The sequence below is a fragment of the Trichoderma gamsii genome (assembly GCF_001481775.2).
Source record: "Trichoderma gamsii strain T6085 chromosome Unknown Scaffold_27.2, whole genome shotgun sequence".
Lineage (NCBI taxonomy): Eukaryota > Fungi > Ascomycota > Sordariomycetes > Hypocreales > Hypocreaceae > Trichoderma > Trichoderma gamsii.
The window spans coordinates 186382-209754 of NW_020171364.1; the positions used below are offsets into that span (position 1 = coordinate 186382).

General features: G+C 51.0%; 9 protein-coding genes across 9 annotated transcripts; 5 read left to right on the top strand and 4 right to left on the bottom strand.

Annotated features, from left to right (window-relative positions):
- Positions 1–1235: 1235 nt before the first annotated feature.
- Positions 1236–1610, top strand: TGAM01_v207365 (hypothetical protein; the record flags this gene model as incomplete). Its single annotated transcript, XM_018807559.1, has 1 exon — positions 1236–1610. One exon carries the CDS (start codon positions 1236–1238, stop codon positions 1608–1610), a length of 375 nt encoding a protein of 124 aa, XP_018659203.1.
- A 1798-nt stretch (positions 1611–3408) lies between these two features.
- TGAM01_v207366 (glutamyl-tRNA synthetase) lies at positions 3409–5492 on the bottom strand (the record flags this gene model as incomplete). Its single annotated transcript, XM_018807557.2, has 5 exons — positions 3409–4092; positions 4147–4404; positions 4468–4857; positions 4912–5022; positions 5076–5492. The coding sequence occupies 5 exons, from the start codon at positions 5490–5492 to the stop codon at positions 3409–3411; spliced, it is 1860 nt and encodes a 619-aa protein (XP_018659201.2).
- A 793-nt stretch (positions 5493–6285) lies between these two features.
- On the top strand, positions 6286–7765 carry TGAM01_v207367 (DnaJ like subfamily A member 2; the record flags this gene model as incomplete). Its single annotated transcript, XM_018807556.1, has 4 exons — positions 6286–6316; positions 6399–6457; positions 6525–7607; positions 7673–7765. The coding sequence occupies 4 exons, from the start codon at positions 6286–6288 to the stop codon at positions 7763–7765; spliced, it is 1266 nt and encodes a 421-aa protein (XP_018659200.1).
- Positions 7766–8611: 846 nt separating this feature from the next.
- Positions 8612–9397, top strand: TGAM01_v207369 (hypothetical protein; the record flags this gene model as incomplete). The annotated part of the gene is made up of 1 exon (XM_018807555.1): positions 8612–9397. The coding sequence occupies one exon, from the start codon at positions 8612–8614 to the stop codon at positions 9395–9397; it is 786 nt and encodes a 261-aa protein (XP_018659199.1).
- Positions 9398–10179: 782 nt separating this feature from the next.
- Positions 10180–11577, bottom strand: TGAM01_v207368 (hypothetical protein; the record flags this gene model as incomplete). The annotated part of the gene is made up of 3 exons (XM_018807554.1): positions 10180–10668; positions 10815–11090; positions 11224–11577. 3 exons carry the CDS (start codon positions 11575–11577, stop codon positions 10180–10182), a joined length of 1119 nt encoding a protein of 372 aa, XP_018659198.1.
- A 2974-nt stretch (positions 11578–14551) lies between these two features.
- TGAM01_v207370 (hypothetical protein) lies at positions 14552–16027 on the top strand (the record flags this gene model as incomplete). The annotated part of the gene is made up of 5 exons (XM_024550079.1): positions 14552–14680; positions 14754–14921; positions 14985–15314; positions 15375–15706; positions 15781–16027. The coding sequence occupies 5 exons, from the start codon at positions 14552–14554 to the stop codon at positions 16025–16027; spliced, it is 1206 nt and encodes a 401-aa protein (XP_024405167.1).
- A 430-nt stretch (positions 16028–16457) lies between these two features.
- TGAM01_v207371 (prephenate dehydrogenase (NADP+)) lies at positions 16458–18418 on the bottom strand (the record flags this gene model as incomplete). Its single annotated transcript, XM_024550080.1, has 4 exons — positions 16458–17518; positions 17580–17691; positions 18221–18239; positions 18300–18418. The coding sequence occupies 4 exons, from the start codon at positions 18416–18418 to the stop codon at positions 16458–16460; spliced, it is 1311 nt and encodes a 436-aa protein (XP_024405168.1).
- A 405-nt stretch (positions 18419–18823) lies between these two features.
- On the top strand, positions 18824–19903 carry TGAM01_v207373 (hypothetical protein; the record flags this gene model as incomplete). Its single annotated transcript, XM_018807551.1, has 1 exon — positions 18824–19903. One exon carries the CDS (start codon positions 18824–18826, stop codon positions 19901–19903), a length of 1080 nt encoding a protein of 359 aa, XP_018659195.1.
- A 73-nt stretch (positions 19904–19976) lies between these two features.
- TGAM01_v207372 (hypothetical protein) lies at positions 19977–22980 on the bottom strand (the record flags this gene model as incomplete). The annotated part of the gene is made up of 7 exons (XM_024550081.1): positions 19977–20138; positions 20192–20820; positions 20872–21235; positions 21298–21435; positions 21487–21628; positions 22524–22590; positions 22650–22980. 7 exons carry the CDS (start codon positions 22978–22980, stop codon positions 19977–19979), a joined length of 1833 nt encoding a protein of 610 aa, XP_024405169.1.
- Between the last annotated feature and the right edge of the window lie 393 nt (positions 22981–23373).

Genomic DNA, 23373 nt, shown 5'->3' on the forward strand with positions numbered 1-23373 from the left:
TTTTTAACACGGCATGGACACGTCAGTGTTGTAAGTGTAAATGTCTCACCAACTGGCAGCGAATTCTGCTGCTGTTGCTGTGACTGTTGCTCATTTTTGAGCTCGCTTGCAGCATTGATGCTTTGTTATATTACTTTTCCTTTTCTTAATTTTTTTCTTACAAGGGTGTTGGTCCACTTTGTTGCGTAGAATCCTTGTCTCGTTACCGCCATAGAAAAAAAAAAGTCGTTGGTGATGGGGCTCTTTTTTAGCACTGCAGATAACGACAGCTCGGAAAAGGGGGTTGGTTGATAACATCGGAGATTTTTTTCTTGTTCTTCTTCTGTTCTTCTACAGAAGATTCTACCGCCGGGTGGCGTTTCTGTCATTGAGGTCGCATTATACTAACACAATGCCATACTAGCACATCGCCACAACGTCTTAGACTACGCCTCTCTTGTTCTCTTCCATAAAACGTCCAACTTAGAATACAGGCCAAGCTTTTCATTCTTCTTCCCTTCTTCCTAGCCCTTCCCACTTTTGTGCAAGGCTCCAGTTTTATATGATCCACTGCAAGGTTCCTCTTCACATGTCACCATCGCTAAGATACTCCAGTTCATAGAAGACGAAGCAAGAGAAAGAGACAAAAAAGCGGCGAGCGGTCCATATAACGCCGGTGGAACCCATGCCATGGCTCCATCAAACCACTCTCGACTTTTACTTGTACTTGGTAGTATGTCGATCCTTCTACCTTTTACACGGCCCTTGCCCTCCCTATCTCACACCGACCGTCCATCCAGGAGATATCACCACTGAGAAATCCATCTTTGAGCTGGCATGCAAGCCCTGTCTAGTTCTTCTTTCTTCGTCTTCGGTTGGCTCCGTGCCAGGCCCCCCCAGTCATTCTATCATGGGTACTGATAGTCGATGGGCTCCGTAAAAAAGAGGTGCGAGTACGCAAGCGGGCTGAACAATGTACGAATAAACTCGCATCGCACGCGGTGGACGAGGCTGCCTTGACTCGAATGTCGAAATGGATCCCGATCCCCGATGTAGGTAGCACGTTAGTATTTAGTAAAGGAGTGCTTCCCGCGCTTTTGGTCCTCTTTCTCTCTCTTTCTTTCTTTCTTGCTGCGCTTGTCCGTTGTCTTTGAGCTGTGATAAACATCGTATACACTCGTTTAAGAAAAGAAGATAGAGCCCATACACGAAAGCAACAAGGATCATCCGTCACTATCCCCTAAAAGCCAGCCAAAATGAAGACCTCTGCCGTCATTGTCGCCGCCTACGCTGCCGCCGCCGCAGCCTTGCCCTCGTTTGGATCGTTCCACTGGGTCAACAGCACCGGCGTCAACAGCGTCAACAGCACCAGCGTCCCTAGCAACGTCACGACCATCACCAACTCAACTGCCATTGCCAACTCAACATCCGGCGCCGGTGCTTCTTCTGGCGTCTCCGGTGTCAGCGCAATTGGCGGTGACAGCGCTACCGCTCCTTACTTCACCAACGACACCAGCGCCAGCAACGTCACTTACTTGGGCGGCGGCAACGAGACTCACTTCTCGCCTAACCGCACTCACCTGCCCGTTCCTGTGCGTCGTTTCCGGGCTCAGCGAAAGTCTCTTGTCTAAAAGTCGTCTCGCATGGATACAACAAATGAGTTGATGGTAAGTCGTTGTGATATATATGGGTTGAGAGACGAGAAGCTTATCCATTCATAGGTAGCCAACGATGACTGTGATATAAGATTACGAGGTTCAAGGTCTTCAAAACTTTCTTTTTTTTGCAATTTTTCAAAAGAGACCGACGATTTGGAAACGTTATGATTTGTAATTTGTTTGAAGAAGAAACGCGCCAACGATGGAAAGATGGGCTGTTTGTATGGTTTGATGTTGATTTGATTCCCCGCCACTTTCGTTTATATATATATAGAAAGGGAAATGCTTCATGGCTATTTAAATATGGACTTTTACTGTAGGAAATTAAACATATTATATATTAGACTTGATCTATCGCGTATTGAATATGTCAACGCTACTCAGCTGTGGCTTACTTTTCCAGTAGAGTCGCCTAAGTAAGGATGAACGCTCTGTACATTCTTTCACCATTAAGAGTAAGACTTTATCTTTTCTTTTTGACAAAAGAAACACGATCTATTTTCTGGCAAATCCTGAAAAAGCACAACTTAATAACACATAAATTAACGCCCCCAAGGTCCCCATGCTACCTTCACTTCGCAATCTCTTCTTTGTTTATCTCACGATCATAGAGGACACTGTTTCCATCCACTTGTCAAGAAGGGGAGGTGTAAAACCGACAGTAAAAGAAAGAAAAAGACACCGCAAACCCTTGCTTTGCCCATTTCAGACTCACACACCCGGGCTCATGTTGCCCGTCTGGATCATTCTTCGGATTTGAGTCAGTTGCAGTGCCAAGTCCCTCACAACTCCCATTTCAATGACATATGTTTCCAAATCCACTTCTTTCAAAGGCTGTTAATTCTAAAAGTCAGTTACTGTAAATCACAACAAGAAAAAGAAAAGAAAAAATGTTAGTTATTACATACCGGTGGTATTTGAGTTCGCTCATCATGCCACAAAAGGTAGAACTCATGGCACTTTCTCCGGACAGCCGCATATTTGTGTCCATACTGTACAAACTGCTCCTGGTAGGAACAAATCCAAGTCTTTAACATTACAAGAATGCTCTGGGTTGTCTTGATGTCAACTGCCTGCTCATTCAAGCGGCGCACGAGGTCACCATCCTTGTAGTACCGCCGAATAAGGTCTGACACGATGAGACTGAGGCTATGCTCGAGGGTTACAGCCAGTCGGAATTGTGGAGGCACGCCCGTGATGACTTCGATTCGGTCAGTGGGTTGGTTTCGAGTTGGTGGATTGAGCAACGGTGCGAAGCCGTCCATGTTGGTCTCGAGCGCCCTGATTGGATACGTATCGGCAACCGCGATTGCTTCGTTTGAAGTGAGGGCCCTTTCGATTTTTCTGATTTCCATCTTAACCATATCTGTACACTCCTTCCAGGTCAAGAGCTCTTCCTCAAGGAGCGACATGGTGGCTGATCAGAGTGCTAGATTGCTCTGGGTTGGTATTAATATGATGTTGGAAGCGATACTGCGGGTTGTATGCTGCGCTGCGATGATTCACGTGGGAAAGTGCAAGTTGGAGATGAAGGGCGAGAATTTGGAGAGATGAAAGTCCGATGTTGCAGGATTCGTTTGCAAGAAGTAGTCGAGAGTGCCGGTCATCAATTCTTTTCTTCCAAGGAGAAAAGCAGCCATTATATAGATACAGTAGAGACATTGGAAACTCGACCAAATCATAACTCCGACGCACTTCATCATTCAATCCATCAATTCACTCACAGAAGAGGTGAACGATTATAATACATGTCTCTTCAAAGTCAGTAATATTAGTTTTCTTTGAGGTTGTCCAGAAGACGTATAACGACGTCAAGTCTATGCGACCACTCCTTTCTCCCCAGTAACATAAACATCCTAGAACTGCTCTGAGAGACAACGTCTTGCCCGCCGGCAGCAACCACCCGCAGCACATTATGAACAGTAAGCTGATCGACTCCTTGAAGTTCGACCTTTGACTGTATAGCTTGCATGACTTCTGTGCAATCGCCCTTCCAAAGGTCTTCTTGAGAGACTACATCTCTGAGAGCATCAATGACTCTCTGCTCTGGTCGTGCCTTTGTTAATGAAGCCTTGTAGACGTTCAAAGGCACTCGCCAAAAGAGATATGGATGTTGGGATACAAGATGGCTGGGAGATTGAAAGCCTCCTTGTTTCGAGACAAGGGCATTGTATGCGTAGGGAGCTTTCTTTTCGGCATCGGACAGTGTTGGAACGAGTTCAAGGGGTAGCCGCCACTCTCTTGCTGTGAGTTCTGTGTTTTCAATGTCGCCGTTTGTAATTTTTTCGATTTCTTTCAGAACAGGTTGTGTCAAGTGCTCATCAATGAGCTTCGCCTCTTGGTCAGCCAATGCCGGAATGGGCTTCCAGAGCATTGCATCCCGGTATCTGTTGTTAAAATGTTCAAGCTTTGCCAGGTTCAGTTTGATGCCACCGCGGGTGAATTTGAACGTCAGCTATCTCATGTTAGTCATTATCCTGGGAAACTCGATAGATAACAAATCGCTTACAGAATTGGCTACGTCCTCAACGGTACGAGGCGGTTGGACGTCCCGCTTGAACGAAGATCCAAGATTTGCAAGCCAGGCAAGCAGCGCCATCGGGAACGTGCCCTCATTTTGATACTTTGATATGTTGACACTGTCATTTCGTTTGCTGAGCTTGCTGCCGTCAATGTCGACGAGTAACCCGAGATGGGCGAATATCGGAGGCTGCCAACTGAAAGCCTCATATAACGCAACGTGCTTTGGCGTTGAAATAAGCCATTCCTAGGTCATGACGGTTAATCACATGGACTGTTGAAGGTTGAAAAAAGATAGCCAGCTGCATACCTCGCCGCGAATAACATGTGTAATCTTCATCAAGTGGTCATCGACAACGTTAGCGAGGTGGTACGTAGGGAATCCATCCGTCTTCATCAGGATAAAATCCTCTTCCATGTCCTTCTTCTGGAATGGCCCGTAGATGGCATCACGAAGCTTGGGCCGACCAAACTTGTCGCTCTTGAAGCGAACGACGTGAGATTCTCCAGCCTTTGCTCTGCGATCAGACTCGGCGGCATCTACAGAGCGGCATGTTCCGGGATAAACGGTGGGCTTTCCTGCCTCGTGCAGCTCACGCTTTTGAGATTCCAGCTGCTCAGGAGTGCAGAAGCAGCGGTAGGCGTGATCATGGTCCAGCAATTTGTGTACGTGTTCATGATAAACCGGCAGCCTCTCAGACTGTATTCGTGTCAATTGAAGCAGCACTTGTTGAAGCATCTCTTGTCAACTTACTTGTCTGTAGGGGCCATATGGTCCGCCACAGTCTGGTCCTTCATCCCATGAAAGACCCGCCCATTTGAGATCTTTCATTAACCGCTCTTCGGCGTCTTTGACCAGACGGTTCTAACAAAGATTTAGCTCCTTTGTTCTTTCTCACTGCCAAAGCTGAGCCGTACCTGGTCTGTGTCCTCAATCCGAAGTATAAAAGCACCGCCATTCGAGGCACTCACGGCCAATTTGTTGAACAGCGCCGTTCTCAGCGACCCCAGGTGTAAGTATCCCGTTGGAGAGGGCGCAAATCGAGCTCGGATGGGGAGGTCTGCGTTTTGGCCCAGGATCATGGGAGAGTCTGCATCATGAGACGCCTCATCTCTGAGTTTCTTGTTTTTGTTTCGAAGGCCTTTTAGTCCAGAGCTGAATGCCCGTCTCTGGCTTAAACTGCCTTTTTGGCCAGGGCTGATGATTTGCCTGTCATGCCAGAGGCCCGTAGACGCCGCAAAGTTTCGGCTCAGGTGGCCAGCAGCGCATTTTCTTGATTCACATATTGAACGGCAGCTTATTCTCCGCAAGCTCAGCCGAAGGAACGAGGACATGGTCGAAATCTGCAGCCTCTGCTGGTCGCATTCATGGTCTAATTGGATATTTTCCAAGTATATCGGCCAAACGTCCCACAGTGCTGAACTTGGCGTGAGGCGTAAGTTTTTGACGCCCAGCGCCACATGTGGCGTTGAGATGCTGCGATAGGACAAGGTACCTGCAATTACGCTGCTGATAAGGCTGATAAAGAAAGTCTCGGGCTCGGTGCAAGAGAGTTGGCGATAGAATCAAGCACTACCAAGTTCAGCACTTGTTCAGTAATCTATCTTGTATTAAATAATGAAATAAAAATATCTCCCATTTAAATCACAGATTGTGAACAGCCAAAAGCTTCTGTTCTTTTTATCTGCGCTAATCTTGTGATACGTCACCTGGAATCCCTCCATGCAGGCGACTGTTTGCGACCTCTGAGCCTCTGTTTTAGCGCTCGCGCCGGCAAATCCTGGGCCAGCAGTTGCTAATGCCTCCCGCCGGACCGTCTTTTCCTGTCAAAATCCCATCAGACTGTGTTACCGAGCTGACAAAGAGCCCATCTTTTCTCTTGTTCTTTTTTCGTTTCTTCCTCCTTTCGTCACTTTAATTTATGCTTCTGCCGTTTCTTAGCTTTTCCTCTTGAAGCCTGTCCTTTTCCCAGGCAGCAACTCGACTTTCGCGCTGCGGGCTCCAGGAATCGACCCCGCGCCACGCCAAAAGATTTTCTGCATTTCCGCTCCCGCAATCGCCTCCCGGTAGTTGGAAATTCTGCCTACCCGAGAAACGCAGACCGGACAATAGAATCCAGCCATCGCCATGGCTTCAGACGGGGAGGTCGACCTCTACGGTACGTCTGAATTGTTGAAACCGTTTCTTCTTTTTTTGTGTCCTTCTTTTTGAAGCGCTGTTCGCCTGACTTGATTCCTCAGATATCCTTGAAATCGATAGAACAGCAACTCCCGACCAGGTCAAAAAGGCTTATCGCAAGGTACTGCACCCCTCTCGCGCTGCGTTGTATTTTCCCATCTTTGACATGGTAACTAACAACTCAATAGGCCGCCCTGAGATTCCACCCGGACAAGGTTCCCGAGGACCAGCGTGAAGAGTCTGAGGCCAAGTTCAAAGAGGCCAGCCGAGCCTACGAGATTCTCAGCGATGAGGACAAGCGCCACCTCTACGATACCCACGGCATGGCTGCCTTTGACGGCTCCAGAGGCGGTCCCGGTGGCCCTGAAGTCGACCTGAACGATATCCTGTCCCAGATGTTTGGATTTGGCATGGGCGGTCCTGGAGGCCCCGGCGGCGGTGGACCCATGAGGCCGCGCAAGGGACCCGACGAGGAGCAGGAGTACAAGGTCACGCTCGAGGAGCTATACAAGGGCAAGACGGTCAAGTTCTCGGCCAACAAGCAGGTCGTCTGCAGCGTCTGCAAGGGTTCTGGCGGCAAGGAAAAGGCCAAGCCCACGAGCTGTGATCGCTGCAAAGGCCACGGCATGGTCGAGGCTATCCGCCAGATCGGCCCTGGCATGATGCGCCGCGAGACTGTCTTGTGCGATCACTGCACGGGATCCGGCAAGGTCTACAAGGAGAAGGACAGGTGCAAGAAGTGCAAGGGCAAGCGGACGACACAGGAGAAGAAGGCGCTCGAGATTTACATCCCCCGAGGATCCATGCAGGGCGAGCGCATTGTCTTGGAGGGAGAGGCCGATCAGTATCCTGACCAGATCCCCGGTGACATCATCTTCACCCTGGTTGAGGAGCCACACGATGTCTATTCTCGACTCGGAAACGATCTATCCGCAGAGCTGACGGTGTCTCTGAGCGAGGCGCTGACCGGCTTCAACCGCGTGGTGCTGAAGCATCTGGATGGCCGCGGCATCCAGCTGAACCGACCTCGGGGCAAGGTCTTGAGACCGGTGGACTGCATCAAGATCCCTGGCGAGGGTATGCCCCTGAAGCGGGGTGAGGCCAAGGGAGACCTGTATCTCTTGGTCAAGGTTGAGTTCCCCGAGGATGACTGGCTGAAGGACGATTCTGCGTACGAGACGTTGGTAAACATTCTGCCACCAGCGCTGCCCGCCGTGGAAGCTGAGGAGATTGACGAAGTCGAGTACGAGGATGGCGCCGACATTGAAGAGGTGAGCACACCAACGCCCCCCTTTATCCATTGTTTATACCACAGTGACTGACTTGATATATTTAGATGGGCGCTGACCAGGGCGATCCTCGATTCGCCCACGACTGGGAAGACGACGACGAGCCCGGTGACGGCCAAGCACAATGCGCCACCCAGTAAAGAGGTGAAGAAAGGAATTTGAGGGGAAAATGACCAATTATCTTTTTGATTGTTTTGAGGATATAGAAACTAGACTCCGTTTGCTGGAAGAATGGAAAACGGGAAAGCCGGAAAGGCAAAGGGGGACTTGTTTATGACATTGGGACTACATGCTACATGCTACTTTTTTTTTATGATTGCCGCAAATAGAGAGGGCCAGAGAGAGACAGATAAGGGGGGGATTTGATAGCTAATGTGATGAATCTCCGCTGTCATGGGATTAAAACACAAAAAGCAAAGGATAACGGGATGGGTATGGCACAGCTTTGGGACGATTTCGTTTTTTGTTTTTCGTTTCTTAGGGGCGCTTAAGCTAATTAGACTTCAATATGATTCAGTCTTTTGGCTTGCATTCTCTTTTCTCTCATGTTCAAATGATCAAGAAGTTGTATCTAATAAGTTGTCGCCGGCACATACAGTAGCCGTCTCCGTCTGTGAACTCGACACCTTCAGTGCTCCATAAGCTCCCAATCCACTATCAGACCCAGCATCAGCGCCTAAACTCGCCCCGCCAAAAGCTAACCGGCCCCTCCAACCCACTACGTAAGCCGAGATGAATCTCCCTATTGAACTCAACGTCACCTCATCTCTCTTCTTCTACTCCAACCTCTTTTAACTCTACTCCTCGTCCTCTCAACCATCCAGTCCTAATTCTGTCTCTGCGCACATTTCTTCTCTTTCTTCTCACCTTTTCTCTCCGATATCATCGATCTGTCTCCTTCTCTTCTCTCCTTTTCTTCGACTTCAGCTTCGACAACCCCCGCAGCTAACGTCCATCACCACCATCTAATCCTCACAAACTTCATCATGTCCCGCAAAGGCGTCGGCATCGCCGCCTTCGACCGCTCCCGCATCACCTCCGCCCAATTCGCCTCCCACGGCTCCTCCCTCCGCGCCACCAACGCCCAGGCCCTCGAGACCCAGCTCGCCGTCTTCCGCTCGCTGCTCCAGCAATTCGCCGCCACGCACGCAAAGGACATACGCTCCGACCCGTCCTTCCGCGCCCAGTTCGCGCGCATGTGCTCCGCCATCGGCGTCGACCCCCTCGCGAGCTCAAACAGCCACAACAGCAACTCCTCGGGGTCTTCCGTCTGGGCGCAGCTGCTGGGCAAGACGGTCAACGACTTTTACTTTGAGCTGGCGGTGCGCATTGTGGAGGTTTGCGGCGCGACGAGAGGCGAGAATGGCGGGTTGATTGGGCTCAAGGAGCTGAGGGACCGGGTTTCCAAGGGACGCATGGAGGGCGCCGATTCGATCAGCGAGGACGACGTGCGCCGCGCGGTGGAGACGCTCAAGCCGCTCGGTGGGAGCTATGCTGTCGTCACGGTCGGTAGGAAGGAGTACGTGCGGAGCGTGCCGCGCGAGCTGAGCACCGATCAGGCCGCTGTGGTGGAGGCGGCGCAGGTGCTGGGGTACGTGAGCGTGGGCATGCTGCGGGATAATCTAGGGTGGGAGGTTGTGCGGTGTAAGACGGTGATTGAGGATTTGATGGCGGGAGGCATGCTCTGGGTGGACAAGCAGACAAAGGGGGAGTGGGAGTACTGGAGTCCGGGTGTCATGGCTGATACGGACGGTGGTGATGCGGGACCTTGAAGCAGAAGATTTACGACACAAGGATGACGAACGAGCAAACAAAGGGCTATCCTACCGAGGTGAGCTGAAATATTTGACAAAGAGGAGCAAATACCGGACCAGTCGCCTTTTCATACCTGTCTCAAGGCGCGTTTTAAACAGCAACGAACCCGATACACAAACCTACCATCACTAAATACTTGCGGCGATACTGCCAATTCACGAATTTACGACCAAATACCCCTAATTAATGATATACACGAGCATCAAGATAACAACTACGGCATTACATAATTAAATAGAAGGCAAAGTCCAAACAAAAGACTCCATCTATCTACTTTGAACATAGGGGGAACACATGAACAACCAAATAGAAGAAGAATAGAAAACAGAAGAGGAACATGAATACGTAACAAAAAGAAGAAAAAAACGTCAATCAAAACATTTATACAAGGGAGCATCTAACCAAGTCATTACTAACAAACATCGCGTTGCCCTCCCCCTCCAAACAAAGCCATCATTCTTTCCAGACGCACGCAAGCACCTTCTTTCTCCCCGTTTTCTCCATTTCAATGAAACCATTCTGTCCTTGGAAGCGAAACCACGAGTGGGTTATCATCTTGACATATTTGGAGCCCACTCTTGTTTCTTATCCCGTAACGTAATATATGGTTTTCCGAACCTCTCACCCGCACTTCAGATTATGGATGTTTTTCCCTGACTGGCTGCCTTAGAAGGGGAGAGTACTCCAGCGTATGTTCGCCGCCAGGGTATCATTTGTAGGCTTCAAGTCCCAGTAGTCTTTAGTAGTTAGGGTTGTGGCCTGGGTTCGGTCCCATGTGGGGAGGGGGAGGATAGTCCTCGGGACCAGGGCGGCCCATCTGAGGAGGGCGGTTGTCACGGATATCACGGGGGTCGCGAGGATCACGAGGATCACGAGGATCACGGATATCACGGGGGTCGCGAGGGTCGCGAGGGTCGCGGGGATCACGCTCGCGGGCGTCGCGAGTGTCACCGTAGTGCTTCTTGCGCAGGGCTGCGAGACGCTTCTTCTTGGTGAGAGTGTTGATGTAGGTACCAATGACGAAAGAGACCAAGTTGAAGAAGGGGACCCAGAGCTCGTCAGGGAGGAACTGCTGGGCGAAAGCCAGGCAGATGGGGGAGGTGAGCCAGGAGATGCGCATGACTCTCCAGAAGCCGACCTTGACGGTGGCGCGAACCTGGTGGAATGTTCGAGCGCCGGCAATGAGAGCCATGGCAACCAGGTAGATGCTGTTCTGGATAGGTGCAATCTGTGATGGCGTTAGCATCTCTTGTTTGTTACAAATGATGTCATGATGGAAACAAGATCAATTCGCTTATCAGATCTAGAGAGGAGTCGACTCCGTTTCAAGATGGAGATTGAATAAGGTAGGCAAGGGGTTGAGGAAGCACATACCACCAGGTTGCTGACGACAATCTGCGTAATCTTGGCGCGCAGACTAACGCGACCCTTGAAGAGCTTCTGGAGAAGCCAGATGAGAAAGTGGCCCAGAGGAGCGCTGACCAAAGCTCCGTAGGCGGCCATCTTGGGGACGCGAGAGGTAAAGTAGTTGCCATGCTTGTTGCGGTCCTTGGCCAGCCACGAGGCGAGAAGCTCCTGAGCTCCGGCGAGGGAACCAGCCGTGAGCATCTTGGTGCGCAGAGGGTTGGCCTCGAGCTCCTTGATGTAGGCCTATAAATTGCAATGAGTCAGCCATTAGCCAAACCTAATTTCAACATCGTCGACCAATGCATCCATCGTTCTCCTCCATCCTTTTCGCATTCATATTGCGCGCGCAATAAAAGGGATTGGACCAGAAACATACCGCCAAGTAGCCCTTGGTGCCTGCCATGGACTTTCCTCCCGTCAGGGCGGTGCCCAGGGCCTCGGACATCGGGTGCTTTCCACTGGTTCCGGGGAGAGGAGGAGCGCCTTCGAAGGCTCGTCGGATCGGGCCAGGTCCTTCGGCGAGAGCAGCGGCGCGCTCAGCAGCGCGGTCGGCGGCCTCGCTGGCCTGGTCGACGCTCTTCTCGGTGATGGTCTTGATGGTCCTCTGGACTACGCCGCCCTGTTCGGCAGCCATCTGCTGGAAGGGCTGAAGGGCGCTTGAGGACTGAAGGGCGTTCGAGGTCGCATCTTGAAAGGTTTGGACCGTGTCCCGCTCGAATTTGACCGACATGGTGCTAGTTTCGCGGCGGGCAGCGTCGCTGGTGTCGTCGCTATGGATGGTCGGGGTCGTGATCGTGATCGGAAATCGTGGCGGTGGCAGCGACGACGGGGAGCGGCGACGTGAATTGCGGTTGCAAGATCAATCGACGTGCAGCTGTGCTCTCGTGGGGCGAGTCAGGGATAAACCGTCGTCATGAGACGGGCGGAGAGGGTCTGGCTGTCCAACGACGCGACGGCGGGATGATTAGCAGATGCAAACGCTTTGGGCGGCGGAGAGGTTGGGGAGCAATTGAGGCTGTCGTGGTGACAGGGCCCAGCCAATGGATTTGTTTACACGACGAGACACAAGGCCTTGATGCGCTGAGTGGGCCACCCAACCCCCCGGACAAGTCTGGAGCCCGCTGGCTGCTGCTGATCCAAGTCTCGAGCTGCGCACGTCCATGCAGGCGCATACACTTCAGGACCTGCTGCCTCGGCAAAGGGAATTGAGGGCTCCCGTCCGTCTCCCCTAGAGACTGTCGGGTCGCGTCCCTGCGGGAAGATGAAGAGCGGCCCTGAACCTGAGGGGAGCTGACAGGGAAGACGAGAGGAACAGGCACGGCGACAGGCACGGCAACAGGAACAACAGAACCCGTGATCCGACTTACCAAAACAAAGCAGCTTCGTCGCGAGAGCTCTTGGTGTCCTGGGAGACGATGTTCTAGCAATTTCTTTTCTTTGTCGTTCTTCTCAGCTAGCCCCGAAAGGGAGAAGAAGAGAAGGGCGAGGGGGGAGAGGGCGAGAGCAGGAGAGAGCGGCAGCGCGCACGAGGGAGTGAGATTGAAAGAGTCAAGATTGCGAGAGGCTGGGTGGACAGGATGAAGCCGCCGGTACCTCGTAGCGGTCCGGCTGGTGGCAGCGATGCGGCAGCAGAGACGGACGGTGGACAAGTACCTGCGCTGCGCTGCTCTAGCCTCCGTACACGAGGTGCGACCGTCTGTTGACCTGAGATTTGTTTCGTACCTGATAATCCAAGCCCCCGTATTTTCTTGTATTACAGCCGCTGGCAGGCAATAAACTTGTATCTGCTTTGGGCTTCGGGCGGTGCCTGAGCGCCGAATCAAGAGACGCGTCTGGCGTGGCCGCTCCATATTTCCCGCACCTGCAAGCAAGCTTCTTGGGCTGAGCTGGAGCTGCGTCGAAGCTGCTGGGATCAGGCAAAGGCTGGGACTCTGGGAGGGCCCAGACGGGGTCGCACGATCGGGCAGCAGGCGTCGCGACGCTGTTGCTGGCTGAAAGTGGGCGAGCTGTGGGCGAATTGTGGGTGCCTCCGGGCCTTCGATTGGAGAGCTGGCCCTGGGCTAGGACGCAGCGCATGCAGGGGTGGGAGATGATGAGAGCAGCCGGAGCGGCCAGGGTCGAGGCTTGTGCTTGTCCTTGCTTAGCTTACGGGTTACGAGCCCGTTTGTTGTTGCTCTGCTGAGAGCTGCGCTGAGCTGCCGCGTTTGCCATTGGCCGGATCGCCGACCCTTGCGAGGCTTTATTGACGGGGCCGTCGTGATTTTCTCTTCTCCACAGCAACCATATTGATCTTATTTTTTTTCTCTCTCTCGTGCCGGGGCAGCGAGATTGGATGGTCGTAAAGGCTGCCGGATGCTTGCTCTAATCAAGGCGCCAATCTGGGCTTCTGCTTAGCCACGCGCGTGTCGTGCATGGTGCAGATGGAAGATGACTGCGCCGCCTAGTTTGCTGAGGAACGCCTCCGATCAGCCTTCGTGTAAAATCTGCACGACGTCGACGCACAGGCCGCTGTTATTGCCGCCTCGGTCGTACGCGATGCTGCTGCCAGCGGATTTGGCAGAGGCGGTGGTGGTATCTGCAGCAGCTCAATTGTTTGTTGTGTGTGTGTTTGGAGTTTTTAGATTCAGCTGCTATTGGGCCAGATGAGTGACGTACCGATTGTGGAGGGCCGATAGCAGAGACATCCCCGCGCGTTCATTGGCCAATATTCCGTCTGAGGCGAGCTAGTGTGCTGCTACAGGCGACAGCCATCAAGGAAATGCCAATTCGATATTCATCTTGTCAATAAGATCTGGCGCAGTGTCTTGTGCAGTCGGTGATCTTGACTAGTGGTAACTGAGGATAGTATCTAATTTTGAGATTTGTCAGGGAATCATTGTATTTGCTTTATTGAAGCCAAAACGGCGTTATCTACTTACGTAAAGGTGCTACAAACACCAGTGGGTGTATTTCGTACATGTTTGCCAATATCTGTAGCAAGCAGTTGACTTTATTGGCTTTTTATACATCTCCAGCTCTCTGTTTCACAATGCATACACCTCCTCGACTATTCTTGTGCCACAACTGCCTTGAGCTTAGACACGCACAGTTACACGCCTAGCATAAGCATTTGATACAGCCTCCGAATTCTGACTCCGTAGTATTCATCTCTATTTGGAAACTCTGCTTGGACTCTCAATGACGACGACGCAAATTCAACCCAGAGTTTTAGTTTTAGCATCGGCTTGATCAACTGGACTGACGAAATTCGTCAGTGAGCCTCCAGCGGCCATGGCGGCTGCTCGCCTCAAAATTGGCACTGGCACTCAGTCACGCGCAGTGCCTGACCACCTGGAGGCTTCTGTCTTTCAGGTGCTCCATTCACCTCAAGCCCTGGAAACAGAGGAGAATGGACGAGGCTCGATAGTCATCAGTTTTTTATCTTTCTCCATCAATATTCTAACCGGCTTCTCCATCGCCCTACATTCCACCCCGTCAGTATTTCTTCGTCCAAGCATCGTTACGATATCAAGTGACTGCGGATTCTTTCTCTCGAGTATCTTTTCCCTTCTCCCTCGTCGTAGGCACGGGCTCTCCAAATCGCAAAGTTGCTACTCGTCGAACAAATCAAGGTCGAATCCGTCCAAATGTTCATCATGCATAAAAACGCTCCTCCAGGCCTCCATAGGCATTCAACGTTCCAACCGCAGTGCACTCACGCCACCATGACGAGGATCTACAGTCCAACGCTCCTCTGTTCCAGCTGTCGCTATCCTGGCCCTTCTGGATGGCTGTACCAGTGCACGCAAGATAGAGAGGACCTGATCGAGCACGCTGTGAAGCAGGGAGAGTTTGTATGATGCCAAGGATGCTGGGGAAACCTGGGATTTCTGCTGGAAAGTTGTAATAAATGCTGACACCTTGTAGGTCAACATGGATCATATCGGCTGCCAACTGACCCCAATGATGGGCATTCGAAAAGGAACTCCTGCTGCTCGCGAGGACCGGCTCAGCTTCTTCAAGGAGATTAGCCAAAAACAACTTGCAAGTTACCAGCCCGACCAAATTGCTATTATACTACGACAGCGTGAAAATGTAGGTGAAAATGGACGCCCAAAGCTCAACAAGTCCATCATTCTACTGCTAATCACCACACAGGTCCAACTTGCTATCCAACGGGATAAGGTTCAAAAGAACAGTGTCGCCATCCTCAGCCGCCTCGCTCAGCCCTACGGATTAGATAGTGCGTCTTGTAGCATTGGGCTTCAAAAACCGTGGCTGTGTAGCCCGCAGGAGGAATGCCAGTATCGCGTCTGTCAAAATTGTCGGCCTGGCTGTGCAGACCGCTCATTTCTCAGCCTCAACGCCGTTGCTAATGGAGAGGTGCCTCCTACTGCCGCAGCTGGGTACAGTTTTCACCTCCTGGGCCAGCGGCCTGTCGTAGATGCGAGGAATCTCCTGAATATGGGCTGTCGTCCAGTACCCTTGGTGAGTTCAGTGAGTACTGGAATACGTCAAGGCTCGGAGCTAATAACAATTCGATGACAGTCTCGCTCTTCTCCTGCTAGCACGGAGCACGACTCTCCCGCATCGACGATGAGTGTCATGGACTTGCTCGACGCCCAGATCGCCCGCGGACGTATTCTGTGGACAAGACGACAAGACGACGCCGAGATAGAAGAGTATGATGCCGACTTCGACTGGTCCCTTACGCCTACGATTTCTAGCATCACTTCTGGCCATTTAAGGTACTCCCCTGGATGCGAGAATCTAGGAGTGCTTTCAGAGAATACCTCGGGCGCGTTTGATCCGCAGCAATGGACGCCTCCTCCTTCAGAGAATGATTTGCCCGGGATTGAGACTGCGGAAGATGATTACAGGTAGGATGCTGTAGCAGTCGACGAAGCACTCTTGAATTCATTCTTTATCAGGATTAAAACTAATACATTCGTAGTAGCATTCCCTCGAGAGCCCAGAGCACACAGTCGCCTGAAGAAGATATATCTCAATCAACTGCAGGTCCCATCACCGGCCATCTTCGCGAGCTGAGCATTGACGAATCATCAAACAAAGCAACTTCGGTGCCATCTCAGCCAATCAGCCAAAAGTTTACCCCGTCTCCCTTGAAAGTGCCCCATGGGCTAGCCATGCTGGAAGAGAGCGTCGAGCTAGGGGTTCCAGATGTCATTACGCAGGCTTGATTCTAAAACATTCTCCTCGGCGTGCTCCTTTACTTTGCTTTTCTGTACTGTACTATACATGTTCCGGCTTCGAGGCTTGGTAGCGTTTGCTTGAGTCAATGTGGTATATTAGATGATAGAGCGAGATGATGCTTTCAAAGAGCGGGTGCTAAACAAAAGGGGCCTTTCTTCTGCTACTTGCGCTGGGATAGACTAATAGAATCCATACACTTGCTAGTTATAAACGCGTGTTCCATTGTTTGTATAGTGTTTCTATAAAATCATCTACAATGAATGGCAAACAGAAGAAACACAAAGAAAACTCCTTCCTCTTACTTGGCCCAAAATTCAAGCTCTATCCATCGCTCCAGGGTAATCCAAAACAATCAAGTACAGTATCGTCATACTCATAACATAAACATTGCCGTCCCTTCATCATTCATTCGGACTCTCATTTCTCATCCAACTTGAGATTCTCATCCATGCTCGCCTGCACCTTCTTCATCATCTCATCACCAACCTTCTTCGCGTCCGCAAACCGCGGCTGGAAAAACTCCTGCGTGCTCACGAACCGCTTCTCCCACGTTTCAAAGTGCCCCAGCGTGACGCACTCGGCCCAGCCCCTCGCGGCAAAGGTAAACTCCAGGTCGTCACTGCGGTAGCGCTTGTCCTCGGTGGCCGTGCGCAGCGTCTCGTCGAGCATCTCGGTGTTGCGGAAGAGGTGCTCCGTAACCCCCAAACGCAGGCGGAACAGCGGCGTGCTGCAGAGCATATGGTCGTAGGGCACGATGCCCAGCTCGGCCCAGCAGTCGACCATGGCGAGCAGCGAGAGGTGGTTGTTGGGGCGGGCGGGCGTTTCGGCCGTGAGGGTGCCGAGGGAGAAGGATGTGAGGATGGAGGCCTCGAGGAGGGGGCGGTTGGCCCAGGTCTTGGAGGGCCCGAAGAAGACTTTGTCGCGGGCGGCGTAGATGCGGGCCTTGAGACCCTCGAGGTTGCCTTCCAGCATGAGCTTGTAGAGCTCGGTGACGGATTTGGCGTACTGGGCGACTTGGTCACGGGCTTCGGGGTTGAGGATGGCGAGGCCGGCGTAGACGTGCCATTTCTGGGAGTAGATGCGCAGCATGATGTTCATCTTCACGTTTTCGAGGCCGCCGATGTAGCGGCTAAGCTCCCAGGGGTACTGCTCGTTGGCGTGCCATGCTTTTCCCATGGATAGAAACGCGGCGTGGGTTACAGCTTGTGTGTCGGCGGTGATGCGGTCGTGCTCCTTGGCGGTGAGGTAGACAAACTTGGACTGCAGACAGCTCAGGACGGCTTCGACCTTGTGCAGGGCCTCGTCGGGGGCGCGATGCTGGATGAGCACCAGGGGCTGGCCTTTGGGGTCGACGCCGGGCCCGTGGAGCGAATGGCAGGAGAGGATATAGACGTCTGAGGGGAGGTGGGCTTCGAAGGCGGCGATCTCGGGGGATTTGCAGGATGTTTGGCCGCCGACGATGGCGCCCATCTTGGTTGCTTGATGTTAGGTTAGTCAGGTTGAGGTGCACGCGTATAGGAGGACATGAGATGCGCGTACAAGGTCCATATTGAGCAATCACACGATCAATAAAGGCGGCTTCAACACTGTAGATGATGTAGTCGCTCGCACGGGAGACGAGATGGCCGTTGCGCAGAATCTCAATGTTCTTCTAGATGGGAGAGAGACAGGCTTCAGCATCTGAGTTCGGTCACGGTGGAAGAGAAAAAAAAAGGTGATATGAAAAGTGGTGAAAGAAGATGCAGCGAAGAGATATCACTAGAACATTGTAGAAAACAGCGCGTTGCGTACTTTGCCATTGTATTTTTCTTTTAGGCTATCGTATTTATCTTCTCTGTCACAGGCCAGGATTCTGGAAAGAAACTTGTACGTTAATTACTCGGTCTACGTTGAAATGGGAACCATGATTGGTCAAAGACAACATCTAGATCTTTTTTGACTGTTAGCTTCTTTGCTTGTGCGAAGAAAAGAGTCAAAATGAAAAGGATAAGAGATGTTTTTTTTTTTCAGACAGGAAAAGTTAGGTAGCTGGGTTTTTTCATCACCGAAAGCACAAGTCCGGCCCTGACCAACCGGAACGGCGGCCAGGCGTCCTTGCACAATACTCGAGCCAAATGCGCTCTTGTCATCATGAAAAAGGTGTGGGCTGAGGGAGAAGAGAAACGAAGAGTTATGCTTACCTTGAGGAAGAGACAGAATCTTTTGCCGAGTGCGGCGAGAACACAGACATTCATCATCACATCAATGCGAGAAACTCACCTCCAGCCAGCTTCAGACAATTTCTCGGCGTACATCCTTCCCATGTCGCCCATGCCAATCAGCCCGACGGTGAAATTTTCCATCCCCGCCGGAATGCTGGCGGCTTGAGTCGAAGCCATTGCGCGCTGCTCGGCGCGATTCTGAAAAGCAGAAATGCCCAATTGCTGCAATCACAGAATCCTCTTGGTCTTTCTTCTCTTTCCTTTTCTGCGCCTTGTTTGGTAGGAAGCGGGAGAGAAGGGAGTTGAGGTTTAGGATTGGAAGAAACTGAAGAAAAAAAAAAGTTCGCGAGATGTGGTTAAATATGGGCCGGTAGGTCTGGGTGGGGATCAAGAAGGATGGCTGAGTAAGCGCAGCGTAGCGATGTTGGCGGGGCATTTGGCTTCGATAGTCCGATATCGATATGGCGTGGGCATGCCGAAATAAAGACGGCCATGCAGCTGTCAAATAAGCTGCAAGGCACACACGCAAGAGCTTCATCCGATTTCGCTTTTCTTGTACTTGATTAGCATTTGTTTTCCAAAATGGCCGTATACGCCATCGGCTCCAATGGATCCGGCCAGCTCGGCATCAGCCACAAAGAAGACGTCTCCGTGCCAAAGCCCGTGCTCTTCCACCCCGAGCAGCCCAGCTCTCGCATCGTCAAAGTCGCTGCTGGCGGCAACCACACGCTGCTCCTCACGGAATCGGGCAGCTTGTACTGGAGTGGAGACCCGGCCAGTGGAGCCTGCGGGCTGAGTCCATTTCCCAACGTCCCGGTGTTTCTAGAAGCGCGGCTGTCAAAGGAAGAGCCCGTCGGAGAAGTTGCTCTGGTTGCGGCAACGTGGGAGGCGTCTGTCATTGTGACGAAGGATGAGCAGGGACGGCGGACAAAGGTGTTTAGTCTCGGAATTGGGCAGAAGGGAGAGCTGGGATTGGGCGAATTGATTGTGAGGACGCCGTCAGCTACAAGGGTTAAAGACTTCCCTCCCGCTGGGACGGAGGTTGTGGACCTGTCAGCATGTATGGGACACGTTGTTGCGGTTTTGGATAATGGCGATGTCTATGGCTGGGGAAATTGCCGCAAGTCTCAAGTTGGCGAGCCTGGTGCCGTCATCTATTCTCCGAGGAAATTCGAGGGTATAGACTTCAAGGTCGTCAGAGCAGTGTGTGCCAAGGAGTCTACATGTCTTTTTGGAGAACCTGAGAGCGGCAATTTGCGTGTATTGGGATCAGACAAATGGGGCTTGACTTCAGACGCTCCTTTAACAGCTATACCGTGGAAAGATGTCGGAGCTAGCTGGGGCAACTTTTACATTCTAGGAATAGATGGAAGCTTGAAAGCTTGGGGGCGAGACGATCATGGTCAACTACCGCCGCCAAACCTCCCCCCTATTGACAAGATTGCCATTGGCAGCGAACACGTCGTCGCAATCTCCTCAGAAGGCGATGTTCTGTCTTGGGGCTGGGGAGAACATGGCAACTGCGGACCGCGGGTAGAGAACAACGACGTCAAGGGAAGATGGAACGTTATTGCATCGTCAAAGCATATTCCCCCAGAGAGTAAAATAGATAACATAGGCGCCGGTTGTGCCACTAGCTGGATATCCATTACATCCAGCTAAAACCACCATCACTTCCAATAATAACCAAACCCAAACGTGAACAAATTATGCATGATGCTGCTTGAGTCTGGTTTCAGTCGGGAAACAGATTCAAGCCTTTGACATCGGATAGTCTCTGGGTCGGATCAACGTATGTTGATTCTGCTGCTGCTCCTGTGGCGTCGATGTCGTTTGTCGGCTCGTAGCTACCAGTACGAATATCATCTGCGCGGCTCATGTGCGAAATAGAGGGGTTCTAATCTTCAAGTTAGCCACAAGGCACATCAGACGATATGCCAGGTCACTTACGGGGTCAGCACTATTATCCCATTCCAATCGTGCATCTTCATCACCGTCTTCATCCTCGTCTCTTACTGGCTCCCACGCCTCATCTTCGACAAAAAGGCTGTCAGATCTCAACGTGGGCGGCGGCGGTCTCTGCGAAGGTCGAAAATCGAAAGCGCCAATGCGAGAAGCACTCGCTTTAGCAGCGCTTAACCGAGGAGTCGGATTCGGTGGCCGTGATGACGCTGGCGGTGGCATTTCGGATTGTTGTCGCTGGATCTCAGCCGTGGTCTGTGACGGTGCTGCGCTTGTGCGACGAGATGTAGCTTCTAGATGTGGCGGCACATGATTGTTGCTGCTTGGGGCGCCCTTGCGGACTTTTTTGGTCCTTTGCGCAGGATTACCGCCTCGCTCGCCTACTGTCATGATGAGAAACTCGCAAGAGATGGCGTCGCTGGCGTAGGATAATTGCATTGGCCGCGCAGGGAGAGAGTATCGAGCTGCAATGGCGTTGCCGGTGATGGCTGCGTGCTGCGTGATTGCTCGAATGTCCTTGATGGAGACGACGATTTGGAGCTTGTCTTCCACGTCAATGTCATCAAACTCGTCTGTTTCAACAGAAATCGAGGTATGCAGAGGTTTCTTAAGGACCGCTGTGTCACACGTTAGCTAGTTCGCTTCATGAGACAGGCGTAGCATCATACCATCGTCGCTAATGGTCTTCTCGCTAAAGCAAGTGAAGTTGACGTGATCGCCGTCAGTGTTGACCTCTAGATACTCTGTTCCGGGCCCAAAGTGGTCCACCAGCTGCTTCAATGTTCTTGACGAGATACTCCAGTGATATAGGGCTTCCTGCCTGTTGAATTTGGCGTGCACCGGCATGCTGACTTCAAAGGGCAGTCGATGCGTAGCTGTGAGTCCGTTCCTAAATATTATGCGGGCGATGAAACGGCTTTTGACGCCTTCTCCATCTTCAATGGCGACGTCGCACCGATCTATAATGGTTTGCTTGTCTACATCTCCCCGTGATTCGACTCCAGATCTGCTGCGGAAGAGAGAGATCAAGCCCTAGGACAGGGAAGTCAGCGGCCATCGGCCTGGAAAAATGCATCATCAAAAAGAAGGCTCACTCTTATGTACATGGAGCAGTAGAATTTGTCTTGAAACTGCCCCGTGGCTTGGTACTGGTAGCGGCCAAAGAACCGGTTGGTCGCAAACCGGAAGCTCGCGTAGGCTGACTTTGAGGTGTTCATGGTAGATAGGAAGAACTAATCGTCGAATTAGCAGCTGATAATGAAGTGAACCAGTTGTCTTCTCACAGAATCCTTTCGCGCTTCGATGGAGACATCTTCGCTAAACTTGCTCAAGCAATTGAGGGCGTCGCGAAACGCCGTTACGCCCTCTTCGCTGAGGGTGAATGTTAGGATGGCCATGGCAGCATGAGGCTGAATGTGTGAGGAGCTGTGGAAGGATGTTTGTGCGCGATTGTATCAAAGAAAGCGTGAATTGGTTATCAGCAGCTTGAAATTAGATTAGTCATTATCTTCTTTTCATAGTCTGCGATGGTATTTAATGAGCAGTTGAAACATGAACCGAGCTGCCATCCATACAGCTCTTGTTCACGAGCAGTAAAGGTCCAGATGACGTATAGAAGGCTGACTGTGGTTGGTGCATATTTATTGCGTTATCGAGGGATATGCATTTTCTATAACGAAGCGAAAGACGAGATGGTTTCACTTTACAAGACTCGGAATTGGATCAGGCTATGTTTACTAAAATAATGATTCTTTTTTTTTTGCATTTATCAAGTTTTAACCTTTTTTCAACTTTTTTGTATCCATCTGTTTTCTCATTTTTACCTGAACATCAGGCTCATTCCAGTGCAAACTCGATCTATGAAATCGCAAATCCCTTGCTATACTCCTTTCTTGTTCACCAATAAAAAAAAAAGAAAAAAATGAAAAGAAATTCATTGCCATAGTCCCCGGGAGAAATCACATTAGTCCGTCTTTCTTCATCTGCTCAATTTTTTTCTTGCATTTCGGAAAACGTTTTAGATGCTTTTTCCAATTATCACTTCTGGTGAAGTGTTTCTCGCAGGCCTTGCAAATCGCACTCCGGTCTGGGATGTTATTTCTCTCTGCCCATTCTCTATGTTGTGCTCGGTAGTGTTTATCTAGTTCTTTTTTGGTGGGAAACATTTTCGTGCAGTAATTGGGACTCGCCACGCACGGTCGATCCGGGTTGTGCGTCTTCAGATGCTTGCTATAATTTTATTATACGTAAGTCTTGGATACATTTATGTAAGACAGATTACATTATGGATGTAAGAAGAGACTATTAGACAGGTACTTACGAGAAATAACCCGACTTGACTTGATACCATCCCTTGCAGCACCATCGATAACCCGCTTTGGGGCAACCTGGAGAAATACTTCGTTAGCAATCGGTCACAAAAAAATATTGAGCGGAAACTGCTAACCGTCTTTATCTACCTCAGAGGATGGATCATATATGGTATCAGAACAATCTTTTGTGCCCTCAGCAACTGCCTCGTTGTCGAAGGGAACCGAGCCAGTGCCTATTCCTCCGTCATCAATGTCATTAGTTAAGTCGATATCATCGAGGAATGTCAAATCAGTGCCCATTCCCTCGATTTCAAAAACATCAGTTGAATCGACATCATCGAATGGAGCCAAGCCAGTGCCTGCTCCCCCTCCATCAAAGGCAACGCTCATTTCGAAATCATTGGCGATGTTGTTCATATTGTTTTCGTCAGCATTAAATGCTGGAAATGTATCTTGTGAGTCCATAGAATCTTGAATATAAATTGTTGTAAAGTCTTGCAAATAATTTTCTCTTTCGTTTTTCTGATAGTTAATCAACGTCAAGCACCACTCCACATTCAAATCGTCATCTTCGAACAATCCTGCACAGGACTTAACCAACCCAAGGGTATGGGGATAGAGGTCAAGCCCATATGGCTGACTCCCTACCTACACTCTGGAGTTGGGATCGTTGTAAGACGACATGCCGTTGCTTAGCTCAAAAGCATTCTCAGATGGAGTGGTGGGCATGACGAAGTTTTGGCCTATTGACGTAGGCGTCGGAAAATTGGCCCCTTGGAGACTGTTGTCTGGGCTTAAGCCGGGCTCAGGCTCATATTCAGAAGAACAAGGCGCATCAGTAGACTGATGGCCATTCGA